Source organism: Microcaecilia unicolor, chromosome 8 (genome assembly GCF_901765095.1).
Source record: "Microcaecilia unicolor chromosome 8, aMicUni1.1, whole genome shotgun sequence".
NCBI lineage: Eukaryota > Metazoa > Chordata > Amphibia > Gymnophiona > Siphonopidae > Microcaecilia > Microcaecilia unicolor.
The window spans coordinates 244,898,131-244,914,355 of record NC_044038.1 but is presented as its reverse complement, the minus strand read 5'-3'; the positions used below and the strand labels follow the sequence as shown (position 1 = coordinate 244,914,355).

General features: G+C 41.0%; 1 protein-coding gene across 2 annotated transcripts in view; it reads right to left on the bottom strand.

Annotated features, from left to right (window-relative positions):
* Nucleotides 1–16,225, bottom strand: part of CHD6 (chromodomain helicase DNA binding protein 6) — a 218,829-nt gene that overhangs the window by 10,055 nt on the left and 192,549 nt on the right. For both annotated transcript variants that reach the window (XM_030212950.1, XM_030212951.1), the window contains 3 exons: nt 11,728–12,177; nt 6,458–6,643; nt 4,806–4,925 (listed from right to left, as the gene is read on the bottom strand). In XM_030212950.1, coding sequence (XP_030068810.1) covers nt 4,806–4,925; nt 6,458–6,643; nt 11,728–12,177 — 756 coding nt within the window. The remainder of the gene's footprint in view (nt 1–4,805; nt 4,926–6,457; nt 6,644–11,727; nt 12,178–16,225) is intronic.

Here is a 16,225-nt window from a genome sequence, read left to right as displayed (position 1 = left end):
ACCGTGTGGCCAAGCAGCGGGTAACCGGGCAGCGTGTGGCAATGCTCGATTACCACCAGGTTAGCTCCATGCTATAAAAAAAAATGTCTTTTGAACATTGGAAATGGCGCGCCCTTGAGCCGGAACTACCACCGGTGGCTACGCTGGGCCGGCATATGGTAAGCCCACGTTGGGATAACTGCCTTACTTCCGCTTTGTAAAAGGGTCCCTATACGTATACTGCTATTTGTACTATCTGTATAGGCTGCTGCTCTATTGCAATGGCAAGAGGCATTTTACAATTGGAACCAGCATGAGCAAGATACTCATAGGCAGTTTAATTTCGACAGAAACTGAAGCTCCTGGGTTTGTTAGGCTCTAGCCTCTATATATTGAGGAATGCTAGGACAGGTTTATCTGATGGGGCTGTGTTGCATTTGCCGTGCTGGGAGTCACTGGCACGGCGTGGTGGGGGTGGCCCTTGGTTTCCCCAGCTACTTGGATGGTTGCATTCACCTGGTAAGTAGAGAGAGAGATTTCCCCGGATTTTATATATGGTGCCCAAATTTGAGTATGCTGCCAACATGCACGTGCAGCTTAATTGGCTAATGAGCTGTTAGCTGTTAGTCCCTTTCCCTATGTGTCCTTCTGTCTGTCCTACCCTTATCCTTATTGGTCCTGTCTGTCTGTCCTGATTTAGACTGTAAGCTCTTTTGAGCAGGGACTGTCTTTTCTTCATGCTCAATTGTGAAGCGCTGCGTACGACTGGTAGCGCTATAGAAATGATTTATAGTAGTATAAGTGTTCTCTGACCTGATAAGTTATAAATCTGGCTTCATTTCTGCATATTTTGCTATTTTTATTTCTGGTCTGCTCTGGCATATATACTTTATTCATCACTTGCTTCCTTACTGGCTGGATCGACACTTGATGGAAAAAAGGAAACTCGCTTTGTCTCTCTATTCAAATAAATCTGTTAGCTTTTTTTTTTCCTCGCTGTCTGGTCCTTCTAACACTAGTCTGTTGGTATACTGCTGTTAATTTGTGGCTATTATCTTAAAAATTCTAACGTCTCAATTTTGACCTATCTGCCTTTATAAAAAAAAGGCTTTTAAAGCTTTTAGCAAACACAGGATTGCAGATTGAGTTCACTGTAAACACAGTTTACAAGCCCTAGACCTTTATCTAATACTCATCCACCCTACCCTCAACTCAACCACCTCAAGGGTGGCATTTCCTACACAGTTTACCTAATCCACAGCACATTCCCTTCAATTAGTTCTACCTAACCCACTGTCTACTACTACTATTTATCACTTCTATAGCGCTACTAGACGTATGCAGTGCTGTAGACTGGACATAAAGAGACAGTCCCTGCTTGAAAGAGCTTACAAAGTAGGACAAACAGGACAAATAAGGGATAAGGGAATTACAAAGGTGGGAATGATAAAAATGGGTGCTGAACACGCGAGTAAGGGTTAGGATTAATCCACTGCTATCCTGAGCGGAGAGCATTGCAAAGAGAAGTAGTTTTTTCTGGTGTTTTTAGATCAAATGCTTTGCATTATTAATTTAAAAATGCTTTTTTAATAATTTTAAATTGCTGGGTTAACTGTTGGGGTATTTTCTGTAGCTTTAGTAGAAGGGGTTTAATTTATTTCCTTGTTTTAGAGAGCTTGTTTGCTTGGCTTGCTTTAGGGCTTTTTTTTTTTTAACCTCTTTTTCAAAGGAGCAGGCAAAATAATTAAACCCTTTGAAGTCCCCTTTACTCCCTCGCCACAAAAACTCCTACCCACCTGCTATTGGAAGGAGAACTAAGGAAGTAACAGTCAAATTTTAGTAATCTGTTAAAACAGAACAATTAATCATATTTCTGGGCAATCTTAATTAATAAAATGTTAAATCTTTGAATTAAGCCTAGAAAAGGAACAAACTAGATTTCACATTTCTGAACCTCAAACTGATAAGATAAACTACTGTATACCCCAATAACAGGTGAGAAAGCAAGCAGGATTACACACAGGAAAACAGAACACACATAAAGGAGGCTAGCTGCTACTTTAGATTTACTGAACAGATGAACAAAAGGTAGGAACTTGGTAGGTCTTCTTCTTTTCTCTCTCAACAGGTGCCACCGTTACAGCTTCTGTCTCTGTGCAGAGTGAAACTATGATCCAAAGTGAGGGAATGGTTCCGTGTGTGAGATGTCTACAGGTTGAACTCCTCATGAAAGTAGAGGAACTGAGAGAGGAGATAAGGCTGAGAAGCATTCAACACAACAAGTAGCACGTCAATGAAATGTCTCTTGAAATATCAAGGATCTCCAGCAGAAGGAAAGAATCTGTGCCTCTGGTGGTATCAAGGAAAGAGGCAGCTATGCTGAAAAAAAAAAAGAACTGGATGGAGATCACCAAACCCTGCAGAATAGATAGATAGCCTGACTCTGACTCCACCTTCCCTTGAACCGAAAAACCAGGTGAGAATATCCCAGGAACAGGAGGAATTGAAACTCGAAAACTCAAAGTTGAAGGATCAGAGACCACTAGGAAGCAAAGCATAGCAGTGGTTGATGAATCCTTCTGAAGGGTATAGAAGCATCCAGTTGCTGAGTAGACAGGACGTCCCGGGAGATGTGCAGTCTGCTTGCCCTATTTCCTGATTGAAAATGATCTTGTAACTTTTGGAGTTTACCATTTATCTCCCCTAATTTTAGATCTCTGTTCAAGGTGAAGTTTGTCTACTTAATAACACGAGAAGTGACCTAGCAAAACTTGAAGAATGGCTCAGAATTTGGCAGCTAAGATTTAATGGTAAAACATGAGTACTTTGATGTAATATATTTATTTGTTATATAATTTTCATTGTACATATATCAATGCCTTTCAAGTGACTATGTATAGTTTTTGTTAAAATTTAAAAATACATTCAAAAATAAATGAAGGTTAAAGCGTTTGGGCTACAAAAACCCAAGAGAACAGTACAGTATAGGGTGATGAAGTACTTTTGTGCATAAAAGACGAGAAGACTTGGGGGGGGGGGGGGGGGAGGAACCGTACATGATGATCTTAAGGTATGAACAAAACAAGGAGTGGGAAAGCCTCACGGGTGAACAGCGAAGAACAAATTGAGGCCCAAATAAACGTACAGTTCAAGATGTAAAAGGAAGTCTATTTATTTATAAATTACAGCAATTAAGTAAAAAGTCAGTATGTAAAAAAAAAAAGTTAAACAGGAAGAAAAAGCAACAGTAAAAGCCAGAAGGGTGCTTGGATGCATACCGTGTTTCCCCGAAAATAAGACACTGTCTTATATTAATTTTTGCCCCCCAAAATGCGCTAGGTCTTATTTTCAGGGGCTGTCTTATTTTTTTGGGAAACATCGGGGTTGGATCGGGGTTGGCCCGCCCGCCCGCCCGCCCTCCGTCGCTCCCGGAACTAACCTTAAACGCCTCCTTTCACCTTCGCAGCAAGCAGCAGCAGGGCAGGCCACTCCTTCCTTCCGTGTCCCGCCCTCGCCTGATGCACGGAAGGAAGGAGAGGTCTGCCCTGCTGCTGCTTGCTGCTAAGGTGAAAGGAGGCGTTTAAGGTTAGTTCTGAGAGCGACGGAGGGTGGATGGAGGGGGGGCGCTTGGTGACCACGGGTGGGGGGGGGGTGGCCCGGGGGTGGCCTTGTCCGGCTCTCGGCGGCCCTGCTTTCAAAGAAAATTTGCTAGGTCTTACTTTCGGGGGAGGCCTTATATCTACCAATTCAGGAAAACCTGTACTAGGTCTTATTTTCGGGGGATGTCTTACTTTCGGGGAAACAGGGTAGTTAGAGGAATGGCCAGCAAGAAAAAAAAAAAGAGGTGATAATGCCTCCAAATAAGTCTCTGATGAGACCTCATTTAGAGTCAGCAAGAAAACAGGAGAGAGTTGGCCCAGAAGGTGCCTACTAAAATGGCCAGTGGTCTTCATCATAAAACATATGGGGACAGACTTAAAGATCTCAACATGTATACTTTGGAAGAAAGGTGGGAAGTGGAGATACGATGCGAGTCTCTTTCAATTGAAGGGAAGCCCTGGACTGAGGGGGGCACAAAATGAAGGTGACAAGGGACAGACTCAGGAGTACCCTGGAGAAATATTTCTTCATGGAAAGGGTGGTGAGTATTTATTTACTTATTATATCCCACATGATCTAAAATCTAATTTCAGTTCAATATGGCTAACAGTTAATTTTATACAGTTACAAACTACAATGGCTAGTATAAATTCTTAGTTGAAAACAAAAAAAGGGGTGGGGAAAATAGGCTCTATTCAAACAATGGGGCAGACATATAAATTAGTTAAAACAATGATTTTTATTGTGAATAGGTGACTCAACACAGCCGTGTTTCGGCGCCGTAGCGCCTTCCTCAGGAGTCTATAAAAACAAATATAATGACAGAAATAATACATAAATACTGCATACAAAATAAATATAAATAGTATAAATTCTTAGTTGAAACATTTCTTGAAAAGATGAGTTTTTAATTATTTCTAGAATTGTAGGTAGTTATGTGAAATGGTCTCCTGGTGGAGGTGGACACAGAGTGTTTCTGGATTCAAGAAAGCTTGGGAGAGACAGACAGAGAGAGAGAGAGAAATATGTTATCAAGGAGTCATTGTAAAACGTAAGGCCAGCATTGGGAATGAAACGCATTTCCTCCTGGAACTAATTAACTAACCAGTAAGCTGAAGGATAACTTTTGCTGGGAAGAGGTCAAGCCATTAGATGCTGTTTGAGTTCCTTAAGATGGAAATAGAACAAGTGTGACAAAATATTTGAGATCATATTTCCTTTCTTACCCTCCGACCTGAGCTCTTGTTGATCGCTGGCACTCTCTCTTCCCCAGTCCCTGTGTTTATGTCCAACTTGCCTGGGTCCTTGGAGCGCTGCCTTCTTTGTTTGGGCTTCTCTGAAAAATTCTGGAAAGTAGTATTTTGATATTAAACACTTTCTAGTGCAAATCAGAATGTGGTGAAAGCATTCTGCCTCTGCTCAACCCAAATGTACTGTTTTGCTACTTAATTCTATCCATTAACATTAGATGACAGAGTATGGGTAACTGAAAGGTTAGAATTCTGAGTTGCCAAGAAGCAGATGCAAGGTCTTTACTCAGCACACACAGCCCTGGGGAACAGGAGAAGTATGTACTTACAGTGACACCTGCAGGCCAGTTTGAAAAAAGCATTAACACTGTCTGTAAAGCTGTAATTTGCTCAATTGCCAATGACAAAGTTCTATCTGCACACAAGTATGTAATATAATACAAAAATCCCATATAAGGTGTCTCAAAAATTATGCACCCTAAATAGGAAAATAATAAGTCTAAAGATCAACAGGGGAAGTTACTAACGTGCATTAAAGGGGTCTTTTACTAAGTTACGGTAGCATTTTTAGCTTATGGTAGAAAACAGCTGGCGGTAAACGTTGAGACGCCCATAGGAATATAGTCAGTTGGTTTCTACAGAGAGCTAAAAGTGGCTTAGTAAAAGGCCCCCTAAAGGAATAACACATATTGGGTCTCTTTTACTAAGCTGCACTAAGAATTGGGCTTAGCACATCCTTATGTGGGACTTTCCCATGTGCTAAGCCCATTTCTAGTGTGCACACCAGCTTTCTATAAAAATTTAGATAATTGGAAATTAAATATAGATTCTATTATGATTTACCCTAAGGGTAAGTGCTGAATAAATATTTTAAAAAATGCACCTATTTCAGAAGGTATCACACATTTGAATGTGGCTTAATAAAATAGGTTCCTCGAAGTATCCCCAGTAAAAGACAAATGCTCTGAGACACCTGCAGCCACACACGCTCAAATGCCAATCCCAGGAATACCTATGTGCAGATCGTATCAAAGTACGTGCCCTCTTGTCAGCAATTTTATGATGGCCATTTCTCAGGGCAAAGTTCTCGTGTACTTTTTGCCTGTGGACTTTGCATCAGTGATCAAACAGGGAGTAGGCCTGCACTTTAACTAGAAAGCTTGCCGCAGACATTTATACTTGCTCTGTGTGTGGGTAGATTTTCTAAGGAAAATAACACATGGAGACTTCAAAAACCAATCTACGTTGTGTTATTTTTTAATCCTGCCCACAATATGCCCTTGGAAACAACTTATCTTCATGTGGCTAAAAGTACGAGCAGTGTACAATATAGTAACACAATAAATGATGGCAGATAAAGACCTGAACAGTCCATCCAGTCTGCCCAACAAGATAAACTCACATGAAGTGCACATGTTAAAAATACTGAGGGAGTGTAATTTACAGAAATGCGCTTAACATCGGTCCTTCAGTTCATCACCTTATGACACGACATGTAACATATATTAATCATAGTGGTGTGGTACTATGAAGTTACTTCCCTGTGATGTAAGAATTTGAGGTTTTCATGCCATGATGTTGACTACGTTCAAGATGTGCATGGACTGTGGCAAGCGTGTGTCACTTACAGTCCCAAAGCCTGGTATATCCATAGTGTAGTCTGATTGTTGTTTCAACCAGTCCAACAAGCTTTTATTTGAAGCAGCTTTCTCTGCCACCACAGAGGTCGTGGTTACTGGCTGGGGAGATGAGGTGCTCAGCAAATTCAGGTGACTGGTGCTTTGGAGGCACTTGTTCTGATCCTCTCGATGATCCTGAGGAAGTCCAAAGGAGGAAAAAGGCCATAAAACTCTGCATTTGAAATATAAATCTAAGCAGTATTTCTTGGGATTGAACTGTTATTTCTTTGAGTTTAGCCTCTTCTATGACAATTATTCAGCAGTACGTTAAACACAACACCATTTATATTATCTGCTGTCTGAGCATCTATCAGGAATCACACAGCCTCTCTCCTTATACTCCTTTCCAGACGGGTGGCATTGGGTAATCATCATGAAAGATCTCTCTGCTTACTTCTGGTCTGATCAAGTTAGTGTACCTTTCCTCATAACAGACTGAGAACAGTCCAATGAGTGCCCAGGAAAGGGCCAATTTACACAAAATAACTCGTTGATATTCAGCCCCCGGTGGTCAGCATTTCTTTAAACACTGACCGCCTCAGGCAAAATTAGCCCTGGACGTTCAGTGATGGGCCATGTCCGGACACTTACACTAAATATTCAGGGCTAATTCACATTACCCTGGCTGCTGGAGCATTCCGGAAATGGCGATCGCCACTACGGAATAATGTAAGCACACATTGAGCCTGCAAATAGGTGGGAAAATGTGGGATACAAATGCAACAAATAAATAAATAAATATGCGGGTCACAGCTGAGATCCGTATAAGACATCCACAAATGAGACTGGGTAAAAAATTGTATATTTTAAAATGACTATAACCTGATCAATGAAGCTTGAAGTAGAAATGTAGTAAGTTTTGAAGTGTCCCTTAAACAGGAGGAAAAAAACTCCAACCTTTACAGACTTTATCTAACAAATGGAACCTCAAACTTCCAACAAGGGACCATACCAAAGTACTTATAACACCTTGTATATACAGGAGTAGATTACTATCATAGGTTCCTACTAAGAAAGGAGAAGAGAAAAAAAGCCCAAACGAAAAAACTCATCTTAAATGAGAAAACCGTGTGGGTTAAAAAAGTGTCCTCCCCTTTTGTAAATATTTAAAGACTCTGTAAAAGGAACACCAAAACCAAACCTACCTACGCTAACCCCAACCCAGAACCAGACTACCTATCAGGAGACCCCTCGGGAGAAGAGAGCCCCAAGAAAACTAACTCGAGCACTAAAGCAGTAGGAGAAAACTCAAACCTGCCCGCTGTTTAGTAAACTTAGAAGCCCCCCATGGCCAAGCATCCAAAATGAAAAAAGTTCTTATACTTAGCTTTGTCCCAACATGGAAACTTCAAAAAGAGCCTGCATAGTTGTTTTATGAGGAATGCTGGCCACTAGCGATCTGCAATCCCCCAAGGGCTCCGGAGCCTTGCAAAAAGTGTATTTGATTCGACGAAAAAACGCCGACCCTCCAACAAGAGCGCCTTGTTTCGCCACCCTCGTGGCTGCTTCAGGAAGGGCGCTTTAAATCCATCAGCTACTGAAAAACGACGCTGGAAACTGAGTCTCTGTCGTATAAGTGCCACAGATGGTATAGGAGCTGGAACTCCGGTTAAAATTCAGTTTCTTAAATGTTGCTATGACGTCGTGACGTCACGACGTCCTATCTTAACCAATCATGGTAAAGAAGCGAAGGAAACCGCACCTCCAACTTACAAATTAATAATAAGCATTCCACTCGATATTTTTGTTTAATCCTGAGGATGCAACTGTTTTAAGTACATAAATCCAGTGTTGTTCCTTACGCCATAAGATTTTTTTTAAATCCCCCCCTCTCTTACCCATAAATACTTGATCAATGACCATGCATTGTAACTGATCAAACTGATGTTGAGCCTGATGACAATGGCGAGTCATAGGTGCTTCCCACTTGGAATTGGTAATGCAATGCCGGTGTTCAATCACCCTTGTTTTAAACTGTCGAGTAGTGTGCCCTATGTAGATTAAATTGCAAGGGCATCGAAAAAGATAAACCACATTCTTCGATTCACACATGGTACGAAACTTAAGTTTGTAAGTCCTACCATCTGTAGACTTGAACTCCGAACTTTCCACTGTTATGGAGCAAATAGAACAATGACCACATTTATGATGGAATCCCTCAGTGTGTGTGGTCATAGACCACACATCTGCCACACTGAGTTGATCCTGTAGATTCAGGTTCCGAGCATAGGACAGCATAAGATGATGGTCTTGAAATGCTTCCTGTGTCAACATTATATTCCAATGCTTCCTTAGAATTGCAGAAATCTGAGGAGATCTATTTGTAAATTTCAACACACAGGAGATAACCTTGTCCATACTGTTAGACCTCATTGGCTGATTATCTTGGATCAGAAGATCTCTATGTTGACTCAAAGCCCTCTTATAAGATTGTTTCACTAATTTATCTGGGTATCCCCTTTCCTTAAATTTATGATGCAATTCCCCTGCTGATTCTTGGAATTGTTGAGTTGTATCACAAATCCTCCGATATCGCAAAAACTGTGAATAGGGCAGACTGCGTTTAAGATGGTAGGGGTGCATACTGTCATACCTCAACAGAGAATTCCTATCTGTTGGTTTGACAAAGACATTTGTTCTTAACATCCCACTCTCCTTTGTAACTAAAACGTCCACGAAATGGATGCTGTCAATATGGGAATTATAATCAAATTTAATAGTGTTATGACAACTGTTGAGATAGTGAACAAAGTCCCTTAACTGTTCCTCGGAGCCCTGCCAAATCATAAACACATCATCAATGTAGCGACCCCAGTATTGTACACAGACAAACCCCGTGCTAGTATACACAAATTGTTCTTCAAACTGTCCCATAAAGATATTTGCGAAGGAGGGGGCAAAAGAAGCCCCCATGGCTATGCCCGAAGTTTGAAGATACAACTCTTTATCGAAAATGAAATGGTTGTTATACAGGGCTAGCTGAGTGAGATCAATAAGGAAGTCCGTAGGTACCACATGAGGACGAAGCCGATCTTCCAGAACCAAAAAAAAAAAAAAAATCTTATGGCGTAAGGAACAACACTGGATTTATGTACTTAAAACAGTTGCACCCTCAGGATTAAACAAAAATATCGAGTGGAATGCTTATTATTAATTTGTAAGTTGGAGGTGCGGTTTCCTTCGCTTCTTTACCATGATTGGTTAAGATAGGACGTCGTGACGTCACGACGTCGTAGCAACATTTAAAAAACTGAATTTTAACCGGAGTTCCAGCTCCTATACCATCTGTGGCACTTATACGACAGAGACTCAGTTTCCAGCGTCGTTTTTCAGTAGCTGATGGATTTAAAGCGCCCTTCCTGAAGCAGCCACGAGGGTGGCGAAACAAGGCGCTCTTGTTGGAGGGTCGGCATCTTTTCGTCGAATCAAATACACTTTTTGCAAGGCTCCGGAGCCCTTGGGGGATTGCAGATCGCTAGTGGCCAGCATTCCTCATAAAACAACTATGCAGGCTCTTTTTGAAGTTTCCATGTTGGGACAAAGCTAAGTATAAGAACTTTTTTCATTTTGGATGCTTGGCCATGGGGGGCTTCTAAGTTTACTAAACAGCGGGCAGGTTTGAGTTTTCTCCTACTGCTTTAGTGCTCGAGTTAGTTTTCTTGGGGCTCTCTTCTCCCGAGGGGTCTCCTGATAAGGTAGTCTGGTTCTGGGTTGTGGTTAGCGTAGGTAGGTTTGGTTTTGGTGTTCCTTTTACAGAGTCTTTAAATATTTACAAGAGGGGAGGACAGTTTTTTAACCCACACAGTTTTCTCATTTAAGATGAGTTTTTTCGTTTGGGCTTTTTTTCTCTTCTCCTTTCTTAGTAGGAACCTATGATAGTAATCTACTCCTGTATATACAAGGTGTTATAAGTACTTTGGTATGGTCCCTTGTTGGAGGTTTGAGGTTCCATTTGTTAGATAAAGTCTGTAAAGGTTGGAGTTTTTTCCTCCTGTTTAAGGGACACTTCAAAACTTACTACATTTCTACTTCAAGCTTCATTGATCAGGTTGTAGTAATTTATTTAGAGCTTGAGTTCTCCAGTAATTGTTATATTTTAAAATGAACCATTCTGGGTTTATCTTGGTTGCACCCATAATCTGTTTGTGCCAGCTATAGTAGGGAAAGGCTTTAATTCACTTGTGTACTATATGATCACTCATAGTAACATAGTAGATGACAGCAGAAAAAGACCTGCACGGTCCATCCAGTCTGCCCAACAAGACAAACTCATATGTGCATACCTTACCTTGATTTGTACCTGCCTATTCAGGGCACAGACCGTACACAAGTCTGTCCAGCAGTATTTCCCGCCTCCCAACCACCAGTCCTGCCTCCCATCACCAGCTCTGGCACAGACCGTATAAGTCTGCCCTCCCCTATCCTCGCCTCCCAACTACCAACCTCTCTTCCCCCCCACCTGCTCCACTCCTTTCATAAATGTCTTTATCCTTTTATTATCACAGAAAAGAAAAGCAACACTAGGCCTTCAGGATAGAGATAACGGTCGTCCTTTAATCTGAAAATGACCCGACACGGGCTGTGTTTCGGTGTAGAAACGCCTGCCTCAGGGGTCAGAATGGTTCTTGTGTGTATAATATGGAATAATGGAAAAGAACCACGAAGTTAGGGCATATTGCCCACTACGTTGTGATAGTCTGTTTAATCAAACAGAACACTGTCTGTGAAAAAACCCCACCAAAAGTCCTTCTATTGTCACAGTTCTAATAACATATACAGGGCCGGTCTTAGCAAGTGCGGGACCCTTTGCAGACCAATTTGATGGGGCCCCACCCTAACCCCGTCCCCACCCTAGCTCCAGGGCGGCCACCTCTCCCTCCGAGCTCCCCCCATGCTCCTGGGCCATCCCTCCGAGCTCCAGGAGAGGGAAGGGAAGGCTCCTGAAGCGCCGAGCAGCTCGCACGCTTTTCACTGCTGCCGCCTGCCGCTGCCCGTAACCCGACGAGGTAACTTTTAAAATTCAGAGGGAGGGGGACTGGAACTCGGGCTGTCGGGTGGAGGCGCGCGCCACGCAGGGCCCCCTTGAGCGCGAGGCCCTATGCGGTCGCCTCGCCCTAAGACCGGCCCTGAACAAATATATATAAATCTATACTCATAGCACATTATAAATCATGGACACTACACAGCAATTTAAGGAACGCAAAAAGAGCATAACTTACTGGAACTGGAGACTGCAAAGCTCTCTCCTTTCTGAACATGAGGTCCATCCCTTCTACATTTTTCCTTCTCCCCCTCCTCCTCCTCAAGGCAGCATCATCTCTTCGCAGGCTCCCATTCACGATTTGCCCCGTAACAGGGTGAATTAAGCCTGCTTGCAAGATCCCAGATAGGTCCATGCCCAGAGCGCCCTGCAGAGCACTGACAGACCCTAGTTTAGGTGTGCTTGTGCTGAGTGAAAAGGGTGGTGTGGGATGTGAGGAAGGGTCTGCATTTCTGGAAAGGTCCATGGCAGTTTCCCGCCAGCCATTCAGGACCATGGTAGGTTTTCCATGGGATGCAGTTAGCTGTTCCAGGCTCCTGTTCTTGATACTTTCCATTTCACTCTCAAACTCATATGGCTTCTTGTGCTTTTTCTCATCCTCGGGAAATGGAGGAGACACGAATCTATCCTGAGGGTAGCAAAAACAGTATCATGGATTTCAAGAAAAAAAATGGATTATACAGTGAAACCTACGTTTAAATCCTATGGAAAGGAAGAAGGATCACATTATGCAGACAACTTCAATAATATATCTCAAACTCTGGTGTAAACTAAAAGTTTTAGATATATTGGAGGCAATATATGGAAAAACACAAGGCTATGATGTAATGATGGCTGCACTTTTTTTGTACTCAACAACTTAACCAGAAACCTTGTTACAAAATCAAAAAAAAACAAACAAAAAAATTAAATTAAATTAAATGTGCTCAGTTTTTTTGGGGTGCTATAGTGTCTCAGAGTTTTGAGAAGCATTTACACTCCATTCTCACATCATCGCACGTCCTACCACCAGCCAAGCATTAATGTTAAAAATTATAACAGAAAATCTTTTAAATTAAAGATAAAAACAGCTGTTAGATATTTGAAATTACTTAGCTTGGGTGCTGGTGCGAACAAAATTATCAGTGTTCATAGAATATCTTCTCAAAACCGCGCCCCAGTCATCTTGGACTTCCTGGACGCTGATCTACAACAGAGGCTCCAATAGCATTTTTTTCTTCTCAATTCATGTGATGTAAATTCCTAAATTCCTTGTATATGTTATTAGAACAGGGAATTTAGGAATTTACATCACATGAATTGAGAAGAAAAAATGCTATTGGAGCCTCTGTTGTAGATCAGCGTCCAGGAAGTCCAAGATGACTGGGGCGCGGTTTTGAGAAGATATTCTATGAACACTGATAATTTTGTTCGCACCAGCACCCAAGCTAAGTAATTTCAAATATCTAACAGCTGTTTTTATCTTTAATTTAAAAGATTTTCTGTTATAATTTTTAACATTAATGCTTGGCTGGTGGTAGGACGTGCGATGATGTGAGAATGGAGTGTAAATGCTTCTCAAAACTCTGAGACACTATAGCACCCCAAAAAAACTGAGCACATTTAATTTAATTTTTTTGTTTGTTTTTTCGATTTTGTAACAAGGTTTCTGGTTAAGTTGTTGAGTACCAGTATTGAAACCGATTTTTTAAGAAAACCCAGTTTGGACTGCACTTTTTTTGTGCCAGGAAAACAGATCTTAAGCAAGAAATTCACACAATATATTGCCAGATATTTAAACTAGAGGCTGGGGGTGACACATGGTAGCAGATGAGTTCAGGATATCACACCCAGTGGGGAAAACAGCAAAAGATATCATCTTGGTTACTCACCTAGAAAGTAAAAGAGGAAACCATGCAAAAGATAATACAGAAGATGAGCAAGCCAACAAAGAATAGCTGGAAAACAATAAGCTCAAACCCTCACAGTCTAAGCTGCAATTTTCTGGAACTGAAAGGCAGACTTAAGTACTGTAGCTATTGCAGAGGCATGGTTCAAAGTAGCTCGGTATGTGAATGTGACAAATGCAGGGTGTTTGAGGAAAGGAGCTAGTAAGATGGCTCTTCTTGAAAGAGAAGATGGCAGAGCTCCAACGTCAGAGATCTGCCACAGATATCCAAAAGTTGAGAATGAAAGGAGAGGTGTGGATTACAATGTCCCATCTATCCACATTTGTTCTGCCTGGGGCATATTTTGGTGAGCAATATTTACACTTATTCAATGATATTTGTTAATTGGTACTGTTGAACTGTTTATTGTCTTCTGAAAAATGTTCAATAAAACCTCATTGAGAAAAAAAGAATATCCTATCTACAGAATCAGTAGAAGTAGAGGCATCATGGATGCTTTCCAAGGCGTTGCTCTCCTCAGACAAATGGTGACGGAACTCATTAAGAAAGGAAAAGCATTTTGGATTCAGCTCATGCCTTGTTCAGTTACAGCTTACAGTGATTTACATTCAGGTACACTGGGGTGACACTGGATCTAAAACTCACAAATAGAGACAGTGGGTCCAACATTCATAAAATGCTGAGCTCCTAAATTTATGCAAAAAGGCCAATTTATGTTGGAAGCATAAATCCTTTGAATATCTGGACCAGTGTATCTTGAGGGTAACTTCCTACATTATTTTTGCTCCTAAAACAAAGTCAGTTCCTGTTATCTTCCTCTTTGGATCTTGACCATCATACATAGATACTTAATCCAGCACCAACCAGTGTTTGCTCCCATGTCTTATCACCAAGCTTTGCAATAATCTACAAGACTACCAAAACTAATTAGGCTGACACCCAAACATCTGACATCCAAAGTCCCAGTACATTACTGGATGGTACTTGGCTATCACCAACCTACTAGCGACCTGCTGGTGGTTTCTGAGGAGTGTTAGCCTATTAGCACCAACCTGAAAACCCCATAGCCTGAGCTGTTGCTAGATCTCATTTCACTTACTTGCCCCTTGTTTTCTCCTTATCAACTCTTCCTTTGCCTCTTTTCTTAAGAAAGTGAAGGATGAATGCTTGTAATGCTGCAACCTGCTATCCTGTTTTCTAAACCAGTGTCCTCTCTGTCTATCCCAAGCATGCTTCAATATTATCAAAGCATCTACCATCCTCTCAATACAAAACTATTTATTTTATTTCCTCTGAACCTTCCTCCTTCACATGACCCTCTGTCCGAGAACTTTTTTTTCAGTAAATAAAAAATTTCACTACCTATAAATTGAGTCCTGTCAAATATTTGAATATTTCTGGATAGACTGGGCAAGACTCATCAAAAAGACCAGGAAATGTAATACAAGGAAACCACACTCATAAGAATTCAAGGAATACCATACTGGGTCAGACCAAAGTTTCATTTTTAGACAGAATCCTGTCTCCAACTAAACAGAATCTCAAAGAACAGACCAATCTTTGTTTTCTCACACCCAGTTATAAACAGTGGCTTTCTCAAGTCTACGAGGTTAATAATGGTTTACAAACTTTTCCTCCAAGGATTTGTCAAATCCCTTTTTTTTTTTCCATTTAAATTTCACAACAAAGATATAATCTTTGATAAGAAATCCATATTATAGACAAAGAAATCAGAATATACATTCAAAACTAAAAAGGAAATAGACTTTAAGCGCAGACCACATTAGGAGATCCAAGAATAGTAAATCCATGAAAAGATGGAAGTTATTAAAGAAATAAGAAAAGAAAAAAAAGGCAATTGGTAAGAAAGCCTCTCTTCATTTAACTAGACCTAACATTTAAACAATAATCCTAAACATTCAAATACTGGAAGGTCAGATAGAGGTTACACCCCTTCCCTCAAGAAAAACTCTCAACTGAGAAGGTTCATAAAAAATATATTGAAAATTCTGATAGGTGAAATGACATTTGCAAGGAAATCTAAGCTGGAAAGTGGCTCCTAATCCAATACAGGAAGAACGCAACTACAAAAACTTCTTCCGCGCGTCCATTTAGACACATCTGGAAACACCTACACTTTTCCACCCATAAATGAAGTATCAGAAGTCTTAAAGTATAATCTCAGAACAGAGTCTCTATCCTGATGGAAAACAAAAGACACCAATAGTGTAGCCCTAGTAGTCACAGTTCTCTTTGAATCTGGTAACTCCAATATATCTGAAATATTTAAATCTGCAGGGACTTCAGAAGACCCTTTTCCAGTAGAAACCACATAGAAAATCCTTTGCAAAGGTGGCCTAGCTGCTTCTGGAAACTCCAGTATTGTTTGTAAGAAAGTATAAAACAGTTCTCTCGCTGAAGTCAACCAGGTTTGGGGAAAATTCAAAAACCGAACATGAAGTATAAGTCCATCTTATTAAGGAAAGTAGAAAATTTGGAAAATATGCAAAGTCTGTAAGGATTTTAAATCAATAATAGCTTTGTCCATCAAATCAGTTTTAATAGTGCAGGTCTTAGACTCCAAATCTATCAATTTAGTTGAAGAAGCAATAAAAACAGACATAAATGAGGAGCAAACTTGGTGTAAACTCACAATTGCCTCCCAGAGTGTGTCCACGGTTATTATCAGGGGCTTCACCAGCGGCTTCAGGGGAGGCACAGACAGAACCTCTATTGCTGATGGTGACGCTCTGGGTCCCATCTCCTCCATCACTGTTCTCCAGCGTC